The sequence below is a fragment of the Danio rerio genome, chromosome 25 (assembly GCF_049306965.1).
Source record: "Danio rerio strain Tuebingen ecotype United States chromosome 25, GRCz12tu, whole genome shotgun sequence".
NCBI classification, from domain to species: domain Eukaryota; kingdom Metazoa; phylum Chordata; class Actinopteri; order Cypriniformes; family Danionidae; genus Danio; species Danio rerio.
In genome coordinates this window covers 21,991,512-22,010,838 of record NC_133200.1, presented here as the reverse complement: position 1 = coordinate 22,010,838, position 19,327 = coordinate 21,991,512, and the positions used below count along the sequence as shown (strand labels likewise).

Below are 19,327 nucleotides of genomic sequence, written 5' to 3'. Positions count from 1 at the left end.
ACAGCGGAATTGAACAACAGAAGCGCCCTTCGCAGCAATGTATCGCTATTTCCGGTTTCGCTGGGAGTCGCAGAAACATGACAGCCTCAGGACTGCAGATGACTTTCTCACTGTCAACTTTGCCATAATTTGTACATGAAGACATCGTTCGGTAAATGTGTAAAACTGACGTAGCCTAAATAAAACAGTTTATAAAAGATGATACAGAATTTGTGCAGAAAACGTGTCTTACACAAAGCGTTTGCAACGTTAGGTTCCAGTAAGGTGCACAGCCAACAGCATAAGATCTGCTCATTCAAGCCATTAGTAAGCAAGATTAACTAGGCTATTTAACATCCAGCAGGATTAGTTTTATGTCAGTACCATCCAGCAGGATTAGTTTTATGTCAGTACCTTTTTATTCAGAGTCAGATATAGTGATTGACGAGGTAGCTGTACAGGCAAGTTGCTATCAGGCAATGCGGGAGCCCCGTACATTACAGGTTGTTTAATGCTCATAAGGTTTTCTCAAGTCTGGAAACATGCGTTAGCTCCTACTCATGGAAAAAATATATATATATATTTATTTAAAAAACAGCAAATAACATTTTACAATACAAAAATATACATGCCAGGGGGTAATTATAAATAAAATACAAATATACCAAATGTAATATAACATATGTAATAATAAAAAACATTGTAGAGTTCACACATTTTTGAAGTGTGTCGGGCTCTCTTGTTTAGAGAGTTGATCCTGGTATTATGCAAGCATATTTCAGTCATCAATACATTAAAATTTGGATTCTTATTAGTAAATTTACATTTATGAATGTACAATTTTGTTAACAGCATGAGCAAATTAAATAAATAAAACAATTTTCTTTTAGATTAGGATAATCAAGTAAAGCCCAAGTGTACATTTTTCCATAATGATGAAAGGTTTTGAACACAAAATATTTGTTATTAATACATTTTTGCACCTCACCCCATAAGCTGACCATGTACTAAGCCAAAATAAGTGTAAAACCGTCTACCATGATGAGCACTTGTTTGTGGAAGGCAGATAGCTTAACTGGAGTTTTGTCTATATTATAATTACTTGTCAAAATAAAACTAAGACCACCAGTCTTTGAAAAAACATAATAATCTCCGCTTTGAAGTGCATACAGCATACAAACGTACTCCCGCATTTAACTTGAAACAACAGTCAACCCCTCTAATAACTTCACCCATGATTTTCTCTGTCCTTCGTCTTTCGGGAAATCGTGGTAATTAAAGTAAAGGTGTCGTTTTTTGAGTTGGAGCAGCCGGGAACGCTGCAATTACAGCAATGAGATGAGCCTGCCATTCTTTCGTACTCCGTCGCATTGAAACCGGATGTAGTGATAAGCTGTTTCGGTTACCGGAACCAGGAAGTGTAAAAAAGGCCTATAGTCTTACATTATAAATATTTAAATTATTTCACTAGTGCTTAATTAAGATAAATGAATAGATACCAGATAAATAATATTTTAAAATATTTTGGACACCTAAAAGGAGGTTAAATAATATGAAAAAATATATAATAGAATAAGGATTTTGTATAAAATGATATATATTTTTGGATATATGATCAAAGGACATAAAAGTGTCCGTAGTTGAAGAATTACCCTTATAGGGCAGTTCTGTACCCAATTCTGACTCCTGCCAGATTATTTTACACTACTGATACTGGTAGGTTTGGGGTTAGGTGTGGAGAAAGGGTTAGTATAAGGGATGAAGTTTAGAATTAAAAGCCCTGATATACTTCAAACTAAAGGAGAGAACTAAAATCACATAATTTCAAATAAAATCCAGCCAAACAAAGCTTGTATTGAGTTTGTTTTGGCAGATTGAAACAACTCAACATAGAGAATTTTTGGGGGAGTTTGTTTTGGCTTCTAAACACCTTTCAGCTACTCTAAGGTCTGTAGGAATTACGCAATCGGTGGCTGTGTTCAGGAACTCCGTCTTCTTTGAGAAGATAGTACTCAGAGTGTCAAAGCCAGTCTCCGTAGTGGTCTCCAGTGCAGCCCAAGACCGGTTACTAACTGACACTAAGCAGGTCTGAGCCTGGTCAGTACCTGGATGGGAGACCACATTGGGAAAACTGGGTTGCTGTAGGAAGTGCTGTTAGTGAGGCCAGCAGGGGGTGCTTAACCTGTGGTCTGTGTAAGTCCTAATGCCTCAGTATATTGAAGAGGACTCTATAATGTCAATGAGCATCGTCTTTCGGATGAGACATTAAACCAAGGTCCTGACTTTCTGTGGCCATTAAAAATACAATGGCACTTCCCATAAAAAGTAGGGGTGTAACCTTGGTGTCCTGGCCGAATACCCTCAATTGAGCCTTACCCATTATGGCCTCCCAATTATCCCCATTCACTGAATTGGCTTTATCTCCGTCTCTCCACTCCATCGATAACTGGTGTGTGGTGAGTGCACTGGCACAGTTGTCCTGTGACTAAGAGATGTGGCGAGACCCCCCAATTGATCACTGCCACATGTTTACGAAATACCGCTCTCATAATCACAGCGTTATTGTGTTTGTCATGTATACACACAAGCAGCATGATAATTGTTTACAACTTGGGATGTTCTATACCTCCTAACCCATTACCTATTCCAATATACCTGAGCTCAAGGTATTGATATCAAACCCGAGTACTGAACTGATATGTGAGTATGTTCTTGTAAAATACACACATTACTGTACTTTATTGAAAAAAGTTCAAATCAAACACTGAAACTGAAAAATAATTGTTTTACAGTATAACCATATAAAAATGAATGCAAAAATTATGAAATATTACACATTTGATAAGAATAAAATATAAAAAAAATAACCTTTTTTAAAACTTAAAATTTAGAGAAATTTTTTTTATAATAAAATAGTGTGTTACTCTCATTTTCCATGCAGTTCTAATAGTGGTTTTTTGTGGAACAAAGCACAACTTCCTGTGTTTGCATTCTAAGCAGTGAAGCAGATCTGATTTTGGGTTTCCAGTGTTAAGCAAAGCTAGCATAAGTCAGATTTAAAAGATTCGGATTGGTTTATGGTTTCAAATACTCACCGATACTGATGCCAGTATTTTTGGTTTGTCGCGGGGGCACTTCAGATCATTTTGGAAGGGCACTTTCTATCCAAGAATAAAAAGGGCATGTGCACTGCACATGTCAGGGAGTCAAAATTGGGCACAGAAGCAGCCTTGCTTTAGATCTGACTTCATACACCTTTGAGATTTTTTAATTAGAAGTGAATTTTCCACCACCTGCTCGACAAAACCTGCGTAAAAATAAAGGATGGGACTCTTTCACTCCTAATCGAAGAACTATAACTAAATTTGCTGTTAGTATTTCGGGGCCTTCAGTAATGAAACTTCTATTAACTCCTCTCTTCTATCAGCTGTTCTGTTTTTCTAACTCTTGTATGATCTAATAGTACAGTCTTTTACTTCCTGTCCTGTAGGGATGGTTCCTACCAACCTTTCCATGTGCATGAAAAGTGACACTCTAGCCTCACCCTATTTCTTCATAATGGGACACTCTAAAGACACGGTTCGTGGCATCCTGCACGTCTTTCTGCTTACAGTTCTTTTATATCTCTGCTTCTGTCCGGGTTGCATTGCATGCGTCGCGTGTTTGAGCCTTTTTCAACTGTGATTGGTTACAATGTGTACTTCTGTGAATTTTTGTCATTGTGTGCATGTGTTTGCTTGACATTGTTGGGGAAGTTGGGGAAGACTAGTATTTCTAAAGTAGTTCAATTATAATCACAGAGGCTTGAAAATAACTTCAGAGTTCTTATTAGTTTTCTATAACTGTACATTACCTGAAAAAAGTCTTTTCGTCGATCTCAGTTGTAAGAGCATAAAAATAATAACTTCTAGTTGATCATGTGGAAAAGTGGCAGGAGGTAGATTTTTTCGATGAATTATCTGTTGAACTGCATCCCAAACATCAAAAATACTGCAGAAGACCTATTTGAAGCTGCATGGAGCCGAGATTCTGATAGAAATCAGTCAAGTTTGATAAAGGGAAAATCATGGTTTGGGGTTACATTCAGTATGAGGGCATGCGACAGATTTGCAGAAGGGATGGCAACATCAACAGCCTTAGGTATCAAGACATTTGTGCTGCCCATTACATTACAAACCACAAGAGAGGGCAAATTCTTCCACAGGATAGCCCTCATTCTTATACTTCAGCCTCCACATCAAAGTTCCTGAATGCAAAGAAGGTCAAGGTGCTCCAGGATTGGCCAGCCCAGTCACCAGACATGAACATAATTGAGCATGTCTGGGATAAGTGGGAGGAGGCATTGAAGATGAATCCAAAGAATCTTGATGAACTCTGGGAGTCCTGCTGGAACGCTTTTTTTGCCAATACAGATGACTTTATTAATAAGTAATTGCGGAAGTCAGTGCAGAAATGTTTGGATGGAGTCATACACAATCTTAATTCTTTTTCCACTGCACCGTGACTTTACATTCTATACTGTACATTATTTCTGTTAAATGACAAGACTTTTGTCGCAGCAAAGTCAGACCTTACTGTCCTAATTAAATAATTAAAAATCAAGGCATGATCATATTTTATTTTGGTAAAATAAGCATAATCTAGAGGCCTTTGCCTTTTATATTAGCCACTTATGATCAACAAATGATCAACTAGAAGTCAAATTATTATTTGTTGTTCCTCAAAAATGGATAGGCGACAAGACTTTTATCAGGTAAAATGGTTATTTGTGTTTAATTTTATAAACCACTTTTTACATTTTTTTAAAATCATTTTGAGCATTTATTTTACAAAAAAAATCTATTAAAAATATATTCATTTTCATATCTTAAATATCAAATAAAAAGATAAAAGTTCAAATAGAAATGTTGTCATTTAGAGTTTTTTTTTTCATATAAGTACTAATTATTCCACCAAATATAAATTTCTGAATATAACTCTTGTGAACTACAGTATTTATAGCATTTCTCCCTTATTTAAAATAAAGTGTAGCTATTTAGAACACAGTTGAACATTTTATCAATCTATTAATGACATATCCAGAGAACTGATCATAACTAGCAAAAGTGATGTGTGTTCATTTTTACCAGAGCTGTATATATGGTTTATGCTTTATAATGTGATTTCCAGCCAGATATATTTATCTACCAAAACTTAACTGGCACCTCGCTTAACCCTGCTTTATAAGTTAAATTTTATCATTATATTAAATACCCCTATTACTGTAAATGCTTTTAAAAACTCCCCAACACTGCATGAACTGTGTTACTTCCATTCGAAGTTACCTTGCTGTCCAGTCTAATGGGTGATTCACAGGGTTTTTGTTGTGTTTCCTAGTAGACAGTGCCACCTCCCGGAGTGCTCTCTCTCCAGCCGCCCCTGCCTTGTCGGAAGTAGTTTCGCCCCATTAGAGTGACTCTCACCCCTCGCCGTCACCCGTCATCTCATCCAGCCTCGAACCCTGGACCTTCAGTGGCATTTCTGTGACAGTTTGGACCAATCACGGTGCCCCTCGTGGTCAGTTTTGTGAGGCTTTGCCTGCAGAACGAAGGGTGGCAGGTCCACCTGTAAGAGCTGTGCTTTGAACAGCCTAAAAACGAAGGAGACGGATCTTAAAAGTCTAAAATATTGAGAACAGATGGAGACATATCAACCTCAAATGGATTATCGCATCCAACTTGCTTTTCATACAGTCGCCAAGTTTGTTTTTCATGTTTCCGGACGATCCAGATGAACGGCAGCCAAAGACGGGTGGCTCGGCCTCTCGCTGTTTAATTCTGGATCCAAAGCGGACACTTCTCACCGGGGAACGAGCCGAACTTTCAACGCCTCGCTCTTCCGTCTGAGCACTCGTTGTTTGTTTATCATGTAGAGGTTGTTTATTTTTTGGTATAATTTCAAGAGGTTCACACCAAGCCCCTTGCGATACCAGGGGTCAAATATCGCAAATATATGTGTAGCATGAAAAATGAGATTTCCGAGGAAACACACAAACTTCTGAGTTGAGAACTTTTCAGTATTGAGTTTCTTTATATGTCTGATGGGGGAATGAACATCACACTGGCAGTAAAAATAAAAAAGGAGGCTGCCATGATGGAGACAATGTCACGCCAAACCATTCAAGGTTCATTCATGGGAGGTAAATGCATATCAGTCGCCAAATCTGCCGCATGGATGTATCCCTTTAGATCCCGAGACAATAGTATGGTTAAGTCTTGATGAATTCTTTACCCGGGCAAGCGTTTGGTTTCATCGCAGACTGACGTGAAGATGAACGGCGGATGTTTTCAAAGCCTCGGTGTGTCATTTTCGGCCTCATCGGCCCTGTACTGTTTGCCACCACTGTGGATTTGGGGTGCCATCTTACACCTCATGAGCTTCATCCCCATGTCTCTGATGGCTCCGTAGTTCATGGAAAATAATTAGCAGAGCTAATTAAAGGAGAAAATGTTTGCAGGGCAGTTTGGTCTGAGACCAGGAGACATGCAGTCTTTCACCCTGTCTTAACCAAGTGCGACATGACTAATAATTAGCCTGTTAGCTCAAAATGCGAAAACGTATTTGATGTGTTTTGTAACTGTCGGCAGGGTCACACTCAAAGTAGTGTGGGTCGTTAAAACATAAAATCTACATAATATTATTCTATTTACTTTCTTAACACACATTCCTGGTCAGGATTTGCTTGATATTTTAGTACCTACCGATTATCTAGTCTGATCTTACGAGAAAACGTACGTATTTTACGTTTTGTCAGTTAAGTGGCTAATTCATACAAGTTTGTATAAGTTTAGACATACAAAAATGTATGATTTTAAAAAGGAGGCATGGCACCAAACAAAATCACAAAGATTGTATGAATTCATACAAATTAGCCTAAAACTAAAAGTTATGAATTGCCATTAGATTGTGTTGGATTATTGGCTGAAATTGTTATTGGATGACTTTCAAATTTCTTTTAAAAATTTAGGAATTTTCTAGCTGCTTGTTATAGTTGTGTGATTATTTAGTTGTTGTTTGTTTTTCAGAATGTGTTATCTTAATATTTGCATTTTGACCAAATAAAATATAACTATAGGAGGGCTATATATATATATATATATATATATATATATATATATATATATATATATATATATATATATATATATATATATTTAGTGCTGTCAATCGATTAAAAAAAATTAACTAATTAATCGCACCTTTTTAAAAAAAAATTAAAATACTGAAACTTGTAATTTTGGCTATTTAAATGTAAAATTAATGCAAACGCAAGACAAAAAATATTTAAATTCAAAATATAATTGTTTAATAGAATTTTTGTTTAACTTGTAACACAGATTTCTTCATGTAAACAACATACCCACAATAAACCATCAAGATCCTAGCTTGACAGCCATATTTATTACAGAAACTAAAACACAGGCATGTTAATGACATTTAAATTTCAAAACAATCAATGCCAATAAGGAAAACATTGATTTCCATGTTGGATTCTAAGTGGACTGCAAAAACATGCCAAAATACAGGAATTGCAGATATGGAAAATGACAAATTATAATAATAAACTATAGAATACAAACTGTTGCACTCATTGTAAAGTTTATTGCTGTGAGTTGAGAACATTAGTTATAGAGTAGAAACAATTTTGCTTAATCCTCCTTTACATTCATCCAGATGCTGAGACTGTGAGTATCCCGCAAGTGCACAGAGACTCCCAAATGCCCGCAAATGAATGATAATTTCTTGCAAACCGGTCGTTAAATACATTGCACACCCCTCTCGCCCCTACTCAGATACGTCGCTCACTCCATCCCTGACACAGTCACACACAACGCGCTGCAGACGTTTTGGCCCCAACGGCCTTCCATACTGGAGCGACTCCCCTCAGATTCAACACGCATCATCACGTTCATCAAATTTGCTTAAACTAAGCGTCCTAAAGTATTACTGTATTTCACAAGGATTCTGACACAACAACGCGCAGCATATGCTTTTGTTGCGTTTAATGAGGAAACACGCTAAACTTGGAGGGCTCATGCTGAAAGGCAGAGTAATGCCCTGTCTTTGACAGCTCGCGACTTCACCAGAGACTTTCTGAGTACATTTACGTAAGACACCAATACTCCGATTTTAATATGATTAAGATAACACTCTTTTTAAAAGTCTACCGTGTAGCCTTAAAAGGAACCTTACCTTAAAGGAACACCGAGTCATGAAATGCGGAGGATTTTCATTCTGTTCGCCATGCGGTATCAACTTACAACAGAAGTCGAAAGTTAAAATTGAAACACCCGAAATTGCATGAAACTCTGGAGAGCCTGGTGATGCGACTAATTGTTTTATACTGAAACTTGCCTTCAAAAAGTGCTTCATAGGTCTTATCCATATTTATTGCATGTTGAACACACGTCCACCACAACAGAAAGTGAAAAAAACCTGCAACTGCGTTCATTTTTTTTTTACGCGTTAATTATTTAAAATTAATAGCAAGCGTTAACGCGTTAGATTTGACAGCGCTAATATGTATTTTATATATATATATATATATATATATATATATATATATATATATATATATATTTTTTTTTTTTTTTTTTTTTTAAATAAGGTATAATTATGGGTTAAGCTATTTAAAATGTATTTCAATATCTGCTAAATTTACTTATGCCTGTTATTAAATGATATTGAATGATCTAGAAGTTTCCATAGAAATTTGCCAAAAAAAAATCCTGCTTGTTACAATTGTTGCTAGTTAAGACAAAAAAACACTGACACTGACTATTTACTTTAACACATATTTCTGTTTGGAATCCCAACAAACAATTTTGTGTTTAATAGACATCTAATACACATCTAAACATACAGTAAACAGCTTGGCTAAAACAAGGCTAAACCTGGGCTGTCAGTGAAAATCAAATAGACATTTAAGAATAGCCCAAATCTTCATATGTGTAGTCATTCATTTCTGTCTATTTGAGGACTAGACTAGACGTCTATTAGATTTTCACTAACATCCCAAATTTAACCTTGTTTCAGCCAAGACAACTATGTTTAGACCTCTATTAGACATCCATTAGACATCTTTTAAAAACAAAAAATGCTTGCTGGGATATGTGTAATATTGTTGGCACAATACCAATTATCGGCCGATATCGGACCCATAAATTAAATATAGAAAAAGATACGATTACCTGCTGCTAGTTACACATCTGGAAATAAATAAATGAAATAAAAAGGCTCTATTTAGTGCTCATTTCTGATCAGGATATGCATGACATTTTGATAGCATACCAATAATCGGCAATTTAATTGTGCATGCAAATTTCCCCTAGTTTTACATTCAAATTAAATTTGCTTATTTTTTTATTATTATGATACTTTAAAATTGCACATTGCAAAATTTACCAATGAATAAGTATAAAGGGATACCTAAATTCACATGTAGCATTTAAAATGACAATATTTTACTATTTTTTTTTTTTGTAAATATTTGTAAAGTGTTTGTAAATTAATCAGTTACCCACTATAACAAGTGAATCATGGTAAATCACAGTACCCACTATTTCAAGTAAATGTATCGGTTTATGGCATACCGATATTCTAGTCACTTTGCTTTATGGCTTGATGTTTTGTCATGTCACACCTGGTTAAGGCATGGTTAAGGTTAAGTTGTGAAGAAAAATAAGGAAAGGTGTGCAGTTTTTAAAGAATGGGGGCATGATCAGGGTCTCTCTAGCATGAATAGGTGGGACCCAGTTGAATGGGGCAGAGTGCCTTACTGGCAGGATAAAGAATAGTATGAAATATGCATTTTACATAAAAAAAAAATCATCTTAAGAGCTGAGCTTTTTCAACAGTGACAATTTTTTTTCTGATGTCGTGAAAATGTTTTGCTGGTGAAAATGTATAAAGATCACAAATACTGATCTGGCATACGAGGATATGACGTGCCATTTACACTAATGCATTTTTGTTTTATAATGCATATGATTGGTTGCTGTAATGTGTGGTAGTCCACACTACTCTGGCGTCTTTGACCTGTAAAAACTGGGTGGTTTTGAAAATACTAAAGACCCTGTTTTGGTTTTAAACACAAAAAACGCATTCGTTTAAATGGCACCATGCACTACCACTAAAAAGTTTGGGATTATAAAGATTTTAACATTTTTAAAAGAAGAATATTCTATTCATCTAGACTAATTTGTTTGAAAAGAAATGCAGTAAAAACTGTTAAATATTATTCAACTTTAAAAAAACTGTTTTCTTAATTTGTATTTATTCCTAATTCAACGCTGAATTTCCAGCATCATTACTCCAGTATCACATGATTCTTCAGATAATCAGAAAAATTATTATTAGTGTTAAAAACTGTTGGGCTGCTTAATTTTTTTGTGTAAATATCTCATTTGTTAAATATACTTAAAGTATTTGAGCAATTCCAGTGTTATGGATGTGACATTTGCAGTAAAAACTCCAAACATAAATTCACAGTGAAAGTTTGTTAACATTAAATTGAAACATCTGTTTATATTTTTGAGAACAACTGACCACAGAGTTAAGGAACCAGAAAATATCAATCTGTACATGTTTTGTACTTTAAAGACATTTTTGAGAATTTCTAAAGTACTTTAAAATACTTGCTTACACTAAAAACTTAGAAACGATTTCTATTTTTGGGTGAAAGTTTGCATGGAATTTCTCATTTACTTTTATTCATCAAGGACATATTAAATTTTCCATTAGTGAAAGTAGGAAATACATTTATAATGTAAATATATATATATATATATATATATATATATATATATATATATATATATATATATATATATATATATATATATATATGTGTGTGTGTGTGTGTGTGTGTGTGTATATTATATTATATATATTATACCAGTTAGTTTCGCTAAAAACAATGAAGCAGGGAAAAATACAAATAATTAAAAGAATAATTATTAATGACTGAATTCTAATTATAAGTGATCATATGTTAAAAAGCAAATCAATATATTAGAATAATAATGCGACACTGAAGACACTAATAAACACAATTTTAATGTACATTTAATTTGAAAGCAGACTAAATTGCAATAATATTTCACAGTTTTACTGTATCCTTTATTAAATAATCTAAAAATCTTCTGTATCCCAAACTTCTGACCTGTAGTGTATGTCAAGATTTTTGTGTTTGTTGCAGCAAGCTGTTTTATTCAGACCTCTGTCATTTTGAGCTTTTCATTAATGCGTTTCATACAGTGATAATGATCGTCAGAACACATTTCCAGTGATTGAATCTCACAGTGTGGAGGGAAAGGTCTGACGCCACGCAGCGTTTTGCCTCTTTTTGTATTCATTTAATTGTGAAATCGTCTTCTGCAGCTCTGTCATTCTGATCGCAGGCTGATTACTGTGCCAATTCAGTTGTTTTCGAGGTATGTGTGGAATGTAATTCCAGGTTTTCAAGTGCTTTCGTGAAGCGCAGAACATCCTAAAACTGTGTCCGGAGCCGCGTTGAAAACAGTGCATATCAGTTGAAGCTTATCACATTCCTACTTCTCTACACTGTGGGGGGAAATTGGATTTAATCGCACAAAATTACATTTTAAATTGACTTTTTTTGCTTTAAGCATAAACCTTGAGAAATTTGGTAACCTATTTTATTGTTTTAATTATAATTATATAACTATATTATAATTATAATTATAATAATAACATTTCTTAATAGTGTAACAAAAAAACATAATTCATAAGGTTTGATTTAATGAGGTATATGTTTTAAAGAATTAAATAAAATACAACACAACCCGCATTAAATGCGTCCACATTTATACTTAATTCAAGATACATATTTTTTTTTTTTATTAATTTTCGAACATCTTTAACACTGATCACATTTAAACGTAATCATTTTAAAGTATTTTTCTTAATTTAACCATATACTGTTACAGAAAATTTCCTGTAGAATCTACAATAACCTACAGGCAGCTGTTTGCCAGTAACTTACTGTAAATCAATTACAGCAGAAATACTGTATTTACATTGACAGGACTATTTATCTTGCTATATATGTATTTACAGAATTGTAATGTAATTGTAATGTATACTTTTGCTGTAAAATATACAGTCATTTTTACAATGAAACTTTAAATACAGTAAGATCCTGCATAAAGGCTGGTTTGTGCTTCTGCATAGAGTGATCGCTGTGACACACAGAGCATGCCTTGCACATAGGCATGCATTTATATTTCTGTGTGCTGTTTGTGTTGCTTTGCAATAACACTTTCAAAACGCTAGCTGGCACTAGGTTTTTTATGTTCCTCTGTAGCTGTGTTTCCATCCACCTTTTTCTGAAATAAATGGTTAATGGAAACACCAAGATGTGCATAAATTTTGAAAATGCGCATAACAAATTTATACGCATAACTGAGTAGGATAAACTTTTTGTTTGATAAGAAAAGATGTGCAAAAAATACGATGGAAACACTTTTACCGAACAAATTTCAGCATGCGCATTAAAAAAAGTCATGTGATTTTGTTATGAGATCATTCATTGCATGTCGGCATCGTCTTTTGAGGCGCAAGTATTTTATTAAATGAAGAAAAGATTCACACAGCTTCTACTACTGCAGTAAATTCCATTTTTACTGTTGATATTTGGTGCCACTTAATCAGGAAGTGACGATAATCCAATATTTTATGCGATAATGCAGTTTTAAAGTTTATAAAGTCAATTTGCATTTTTGAATGGAAACATAGCTAGTGTCAAGTTTCTTTGTGGCTGTTTTTTTGTTTTGTTTGTTTGCTTTTTGGTTCCCAAAGTGAGTGTCGGGACCCCCCAGGGGGTATTAAAAACACAGCACTAGCATCAGATGCAGCACATAGATTTTATGGCACCAGGTTAAACTTTCTGACACCTTTACGGCACTCGTGAACAAAAATAAATAAATACAGGCCACAACTGAACATGGAGTATGGTCTCCAAGTGGCGTTCTCCAAAATTAAACGATGAATAGACTTGGGGGTTATTGGTATGTGCGTGCCGTTGTGTGCAAGGTTTTTATATTTATAACCACCTCAAGAGGATTTTGGGGGTCACGGGTTGAAAAGTTGGGGAACTCCTGCCTTAATGCACCAGTAGCTAAAACTCGCTTATTCAGAGGCGGGAACCGACAGACATGCAACGACTTTGATCATAAGGTAAACACAAAACAAAAGTTTCCATCTGTAGCTCTTTATTAGTACACCACACTTGCAAACACTCGCTTCATCAGGCTCATGGCTCTCAGCACCGATGATATTCGTCAAAGCTACCAAGCCGACCAATCACAGAGCTTGCACTACGTGTCACTGTAATGTGTAGTTACATTATTTAGAGGTGCGTGTCAGCATCTGCGTCAGCTATGGCGAGGGCTAAGTGACTGTGCGAAGGCTTCGCCGGGCTATATGAGTGCACTTGATGCAGAATTATAAATCAGCCTTAACTGTCCTACAGTAAAGTACGGTTCATATTACTGTTAAGTACTGTATAATTTACAAAAATCGTTTACAGTGTATTTCAATTTGGTTACATGTAGGCTTAAAACAAAAAAACTCTGATCACAGTCAAACTTTCAATTCAAGTTTGTTTGTAGAGCGCTTTTCACAAGAATTATTCTTTTAAAGCAGCTTTACAAAAGGTGCACTTTATTGTAGTATAATCAAATTCTGTAAAGTTAAGGTTATTAGATACCATAACTTTATTAGTTACTAATAATTTTAACTAATTAACTAGTAAATAATAGCTTTTAACAGTGAAAGTTATTAGATTTAAACTTACACACACTGGCCACTTTATTAGGTACACCTGTCCAACTGCTCATTACCGCAAATTTCTAAACAGCCAATCACATGGCAGCAACTCAGTGCATTTAGGCATGTAGACATGATCAAGACGATCTGCTGCAGTTCAAACCAAGGTGATTTAAGTGACTTTGAACTTGGCATAGTTGTTGGTGCCAATAACGTGCCATGTCATAAAGCGTGAATGATCTCAGACTGGTTTCTTGAACATGACAATGAGTTCACTGTACTCAAATGGCCTCCACAGTCACCAGATCTCAATCCAATAGAGCACCTTTGGGATGTGGTGGAATGGGAGATTCACATCATGGATGTGCAGTTGACAAATCTGCACTAACTGTGTGATGCTATCATGTCAATATAGACCACAATCTCTGAGGAATATTTCCAGTACCTGTTGAATCTATGCCACATAGTATAAAGGCAGTTCTGAAGGTGAAAGTGGGTCCAACCCAGTACTAGTAAGGTGTACCTAATAAAGTGGCCGGTAAGGGTAGTTAACCTTTAGACCTAATTTATTTATTCTTTTTTTTTTTTTTTTTCAGATTAAAGCATAAACCCAGTTTGAATTGGTAACATTTATGCTTAAAACAAACAAACTACAAGTAATACTATCAATTTTCTTGTGCCAAATACACTTTTTAAGGATTTGTTTTTCTCAAAAATAAGGATTGCAGAACCCGTTTTTCCCCTCCGCAGTGGAATGGTGTATATTAGTAAAGCGTGCCACAATAAACTGCTCCCTGTTGATTTTTTTGTAGCGAGCACATAATATTTGAACATAAGTCTCATCATGGGGTGCAGTGTGTGCTATTAAAAACTGCTGTTTACATAGAGAGACAGACAGACAGACAGACAGCTGAAGGAAAATATGGATGCATTTCTTGCACAGCTCATAGCTTTTACTGTTTGAAGCTGTATCCTGCCTGCTGTGAAAAATAAGACAAAGAAAAAAAAAGCATTTTATATTACGGAGGAAAATATTGAATCTGTGCAAGATGGCACGTACGGTGGCCCATTCAGATCAATATTACTGTGTAGTGTTAGATGTGTATTTACCTTGTACAGCTGTACTCCTATAAATATGGTTTAATGTATTATTGATAGTTTCAAAGACTAAGTGATCAAATATTTTTATGAAATGCAACAGTACGGATATAATAAATTTTGCTAAAATCTTGTTTACCTGTATGATATTCTGATATACTGTTAAATAAACTCTTGACAAGGTCTAAAGGTCATTTTTTGAGTTTTTTTTTATTCGTGTGTCTTAATTCTTGGAGTGTTGGTGTTCAAGGATTTAAAAAATGCAGTTTGCTTTTTTAATGCTGCACCTTTTTTTATTATTAAAAAAAACTATTTTAAACAAGAAAATAAAATCAATTTAAAAGTGCAAAATTAACTTGATCTTTTTTTATTGAAGTGATTTTTAACTGATTTTATAGAAGTATTTTTCTTAGCTTTTTTAGAGCATATTACAAAAGCTACAGGATTTATTTTTTTACTTTTAGGTTATTTTGACTTTTTAAAGTACAATTGAGATTCTTCATGATTATATTCTTACAATTCTGTTTCTGTCTCTCTTCAGAATTCTGACTTTATTTCTTCCACTTTTGAGTGTCAAGAAAAAGCTTGCAATTACAAACTCAGATTTCTGACAATTGTTTGTTCCTTGCAAATTGTTTAAATCCCAAATCAAAGATAACTGAAAGTTTCTATCTCAAATTTACAAAGTAATTGTGACTCTCGCTATCATTTATTTAACTCTTCTGAATTTTACATCTTATTTAAATTGAGTTTTTATTGTATCGTTTTAGAGGCTCACTTACTATTCTGCATTACTATATTTTAACTATACTAACTAAATCTCACAAGTTTGACTTCATTTTATCTTAAAATTGCAAGATACTGTATATCTAACCATTTTTATCTTTTTTCATCAGAAGGTTCTACATGCACAGGTAGAGTTTTTCAGCCAATGTTGAACTTCCTGTGAAAGCTTTGTGATTTTTTTTTTTTTTCAATTTAATGAAGTTCCTTTTACAGCATTGATGTTGTAATGTAGTTTAATTATAATCAGTTAAATAGACTTGATGACAAAATTAGCAGCAGGCTAGCGAAAAAATTCCATTCAAAATACTAGGGTAAGGCGACACAGTGGCGCAAAAGGTAGTGCTGTCGCCTCACAGCAAGAAGGTCGCTGGTTCGAGCCTCGGCTGGGTCAGTTGGCGTTTCTGTGTGGAGTTTGCATGTTCTCCCTGCGTTTGCGTCGGTTTCTTCCGGGTGCTCCAGTTTCCCCCACAGTCCAAAGACATGCGGTACAGGTGAATTGGGTAGGCTAAATTGTCCGTAGTGTATGAGTGTGTATGGATGTTTCCCAGTGATGGGTTGCTGCTGGAAGGGCATCCGCTGCGTAAAAACTTGCTGGTTAAGTTGGCGGTTCATTCTGCTGTGCCGACCCTGTATTAATAAAAGTGACTAAGCCGAAAAGAAAATGAATGAATAAATGATGCTGGGGTAAAATTAATTTCCATATTTTAAAGACATGGTGCTGAAAAATATAATTCAATACAGTGCTTCTCATTTGGTCTGATACCCACTTTATATTGTATCTCAGCCAGGCAGTGATGATCGCTGTTTTGTTTTTTTAAAGAAATCAGATCTTAAACACTGTGATTTTGTATGGGATGACAATTAACCGGAAGCTCTGGGTCTGGCTGACTGAAATGAAAAGTCTGTGTGCATATACTCCATTGCTACTTCATGTCATGTAATTCTGAATTCATGGCTTTCTTGTAATTCTCACTTTTTCTTTACAATACGGTATATGCAGAAGTATGCAGAAGGACTTTTAATTTTTCAGTAACCTGGGTCAAATGCTTTCGATGAAAAGTTTGCCTTTACAAAATCGATGCTTTTAAGGTCTGTTTTCTATCTTCACTGCCTAAATGATATACACCAGGGGTGTCCAAACTCTTTCCTGGAGGGCTGGTGTCCTGCAGATTTTTTTCTATGATAACCTGCTGATCCTGATGGGCACGTGCAAGTAAACGGCTTTTTATTTTGCTTTACGCTTCAACAACTACATGAAGTCTATTTAACTGATTATATTTTGATTACATTACAACATCACGGCTATAAAAGGTACCGTACAAAGATGAAAAAGTCACATTAACCTTTCACCGGAAGTATATCGATATTTGAGGAAACACTAGCTCCGCTTATACCCTATACTGCTTCAAAACTCAATTCAGCCTTTTGTTTTACATTTCTGAATTTTAAATCTTATTCTAATACACACATTTATATATTTTTCAGTTTAATGCTTTCCTTTGATTCTTACATACTATGCTTTTACTATACAAACTATATTTCCTACAGGTTTTACTTTTATATTTCTCAAAATTCCAAGATAAAAACGTTTTATTAAAAATGGTTAAATATGTTTGCCACACCCCATTCCTAAAATATATGTAATCTGACAAATTAACTGAAAAAAAGGGAAGTGCATTTTCAGATTTCAATTAAAGATAAGAAGGGCAAACATTTTTATTTTCTTAATGACAATCACAGATGAATTGTTCACCACAAAACTAGCAATGTGAGCTAACAAAATCATATAGTTAGTTTGGATTTTATGGGGACTTTAATTTCTTGCAATTGTAAATTGCTTCCTTGTAATTAATTCTAACAATTATTTTCCTCTCACTGTTCTGCCTCATAACTTGAAACTATAATATAGAACCCACAGTGGTAAGACTATGAGATATAAACTCATAATTCTGAGTCAGATTGTTAGAAATTATGTTTTTATTTTTGGCAGAAGTCTAGCTTGTGTGGTAGCTTACAAATATACAAAGAAGCCCTTTCTGCGCCGTACCACAAGATGGCGCATTAAACAACATTATTAACCGAAAAATAGTCAAAGAAGAGGTTGATCAAAGAAAAGACTTTATGGCCAAAATAACAAAAACAACCTTACAATGTCTGAAAAACACCGAAACCTTCCTCAGTGGATGGTCAAGACAAACGATAAAGACGCTGAAAAGAAGAAAACGCATGAAACCACTAGAAGGACAGCGAAGAAGCGGCTCAAAAGGTAAAATCTTACAGAACAACAACTTATTAACGTAGTTATAATGTGAACATAATGTGCGTTTTTATAAATGTTTCTCCGTCGTCCTCAGTGTCGTCGCGTATTGGATGAATGAGAGGGAGCTGTTAGAAACGGCGCTCGATATTCTGAAGGATGAAACGGTAAATATTTTGATCCTTATTTATTTATTGGTGTGTTTTATCTGTTGTTTATGCCACGTGATACTTACCATTATTCTCATTTTTCTTGTAAACGTCAGAAAATGAGTAGAGACGCAGTCCAAGCCCCGGAGGAGGAGGAGGATGAGGTGAAGGTGATCCCGGAGACTGATGATGAAGACTCGACAGATTTACACCACAGCACTCGTGTTTCAAACATCGCCGAGCAAGAAACTGTGCCATATGAAAACTGTGTGGAAGAGAAAACCAATACAAAACCAGACTGCCATTTAAAGCCGAATTCTGATGTTTTAGAACCTCCAGAGATGCCTGACGAGGATGACGAGGCTCTTAAGCTTGTAAGAGAGATCTTTTTCACGTAATTCAAGCCCCGAGTACACAAAAGGTTTGTTATTGTACTTAAACGAATTTAATCATCTGTTGAAGAGACATTTACTTATTTATTTATCTATCCTAGTGTTGTTGCAAACAGGGTATTGCTAGCTTTCTTCTGTGGAGCACAATAGGAGATGCTTTGAAGAATGTTCTAGTCGCTCTTTTTCAGTTCAAGATTGGAGTCTAGACTTAGAATCTTTAAAATGCACCACAGAATTGGTCTTAATAAACCTTATTAATATTTTATTTTCGAAACAATTTTTTTGAGGGAATATTCTCCCCTTGTGTTCCTCAGAAAAAAAGAAAGCGTTTAGGTTTGGAACAATGTAAGTAATTGATTACTTTTTTTTTTTGTAAAAAGAGTTTACATCTTGAATTTTAATAAAAATAACTGCTTTTACTCAGGAAATGTAAATCTTGTTTGGATCTGCGTGGACTTGTTTGTTTAGGCAACAACCAATAGATCCAAGGTAATGTCTAATTTGACTTTTATACCATCTGCTCTGATAATTGTAAATTGCACACTTGGGTCTTTGTTCCTGTGGGTAAGAATGCAACTTTAAAAACATGAGAACGTTCGATTCCACGCAATAATCAATTGTGTATTTAATCATTTTTTATTTTAAAAGCTAACCTTCAGTGTCTTGAGGCATAAACAGATGTCGCAGGCGTGCAGGTGCATATTTTTATTTGCACTCTCATAAAACAAACAAGACATCCCAAACCTGGGGAAATGTCATATTAAAATGCACAAATAAACAAACTATGTGAGTGTAATTTGTCACCAAATTTATATATATAAAGGGTCTGGTGAATT

The 19,327-nt window shown here is 34.9% G+C and overlaps 2 protein-coding genes and 1 long non-coding RNA gene across 25 annotated transcripts in view; 2 read left to right on the top strand and 1 right to left on the bottom strand.

The window, feature by feature from the left end:
- The window catches only part of magi2b (membrane associated guanylate kinase, WW and PDZ domain containing 2b), a 235,921-nt gene extending 220,822 nt beyond the window's left edge, over positions 1-15,099 (top strand). For 11 of the 23 annotated variants that reach the window (XM_073943139.1, XM_073943138.1, XM_073943137.1 and 8 more), the window contains 2 exons: positions 3,470-3,558; positions 5,359-6,771. In XM_073943139.1, the coding sequence (XP_073799240.1) occupies positions 3,470-3,558; positions 5,359-5,415 (146 nt within the window). In that variant the 3' untranslated portion in view covers positions 5,416-6,771. Of the gene's footprint in view, positions 1-3,469; positions 3,559-5,355; positions 6,772-14,326 lie in introns of those variants that run through there. The other 12 variants (XM_073943135.1, XM_073943131.1, XM_073943129.1 and 9 more) reach the window with 4 other exon arrangements.
- Positions 15,100-17,652: 2,553 nt separating this feature from the next.
- Positions 17,653-18,364, bottom strand: LOC141380958 (uncharacterized). Its single transcript, XR_012400397.1, has 2 exons — positions 18,186-18,364; positions 17,653-18,102 (listed from the first exon to the last, which is right to left on the bottom strand). It is a non-coding gene; the product is annotated as an uncharacterized lncRNA (long non-coding RNA).
- si:ch211-127m7.2 lies at positions 17,785-18,925 on the top strand. Its single transcript, XM_021473859.2, has 3 exons — positions 17,785-17,959; positions 18,048-18,117; positions 18,216-18,925. Exons 1-3 carry the CDS (start codon positions 17,844-17,846, stop codon positions 18,495-18,497), a joined length of 468 nt encoding a protein of 155 aa, XP_021329534.1. The 5' UTR covers positions 17,785-17,843; the 3' UTR covers positions 18,498-18,925.
- The last annotated feature ends 402 nt before the right edge of the window (positions 18,926-19,327 follow it).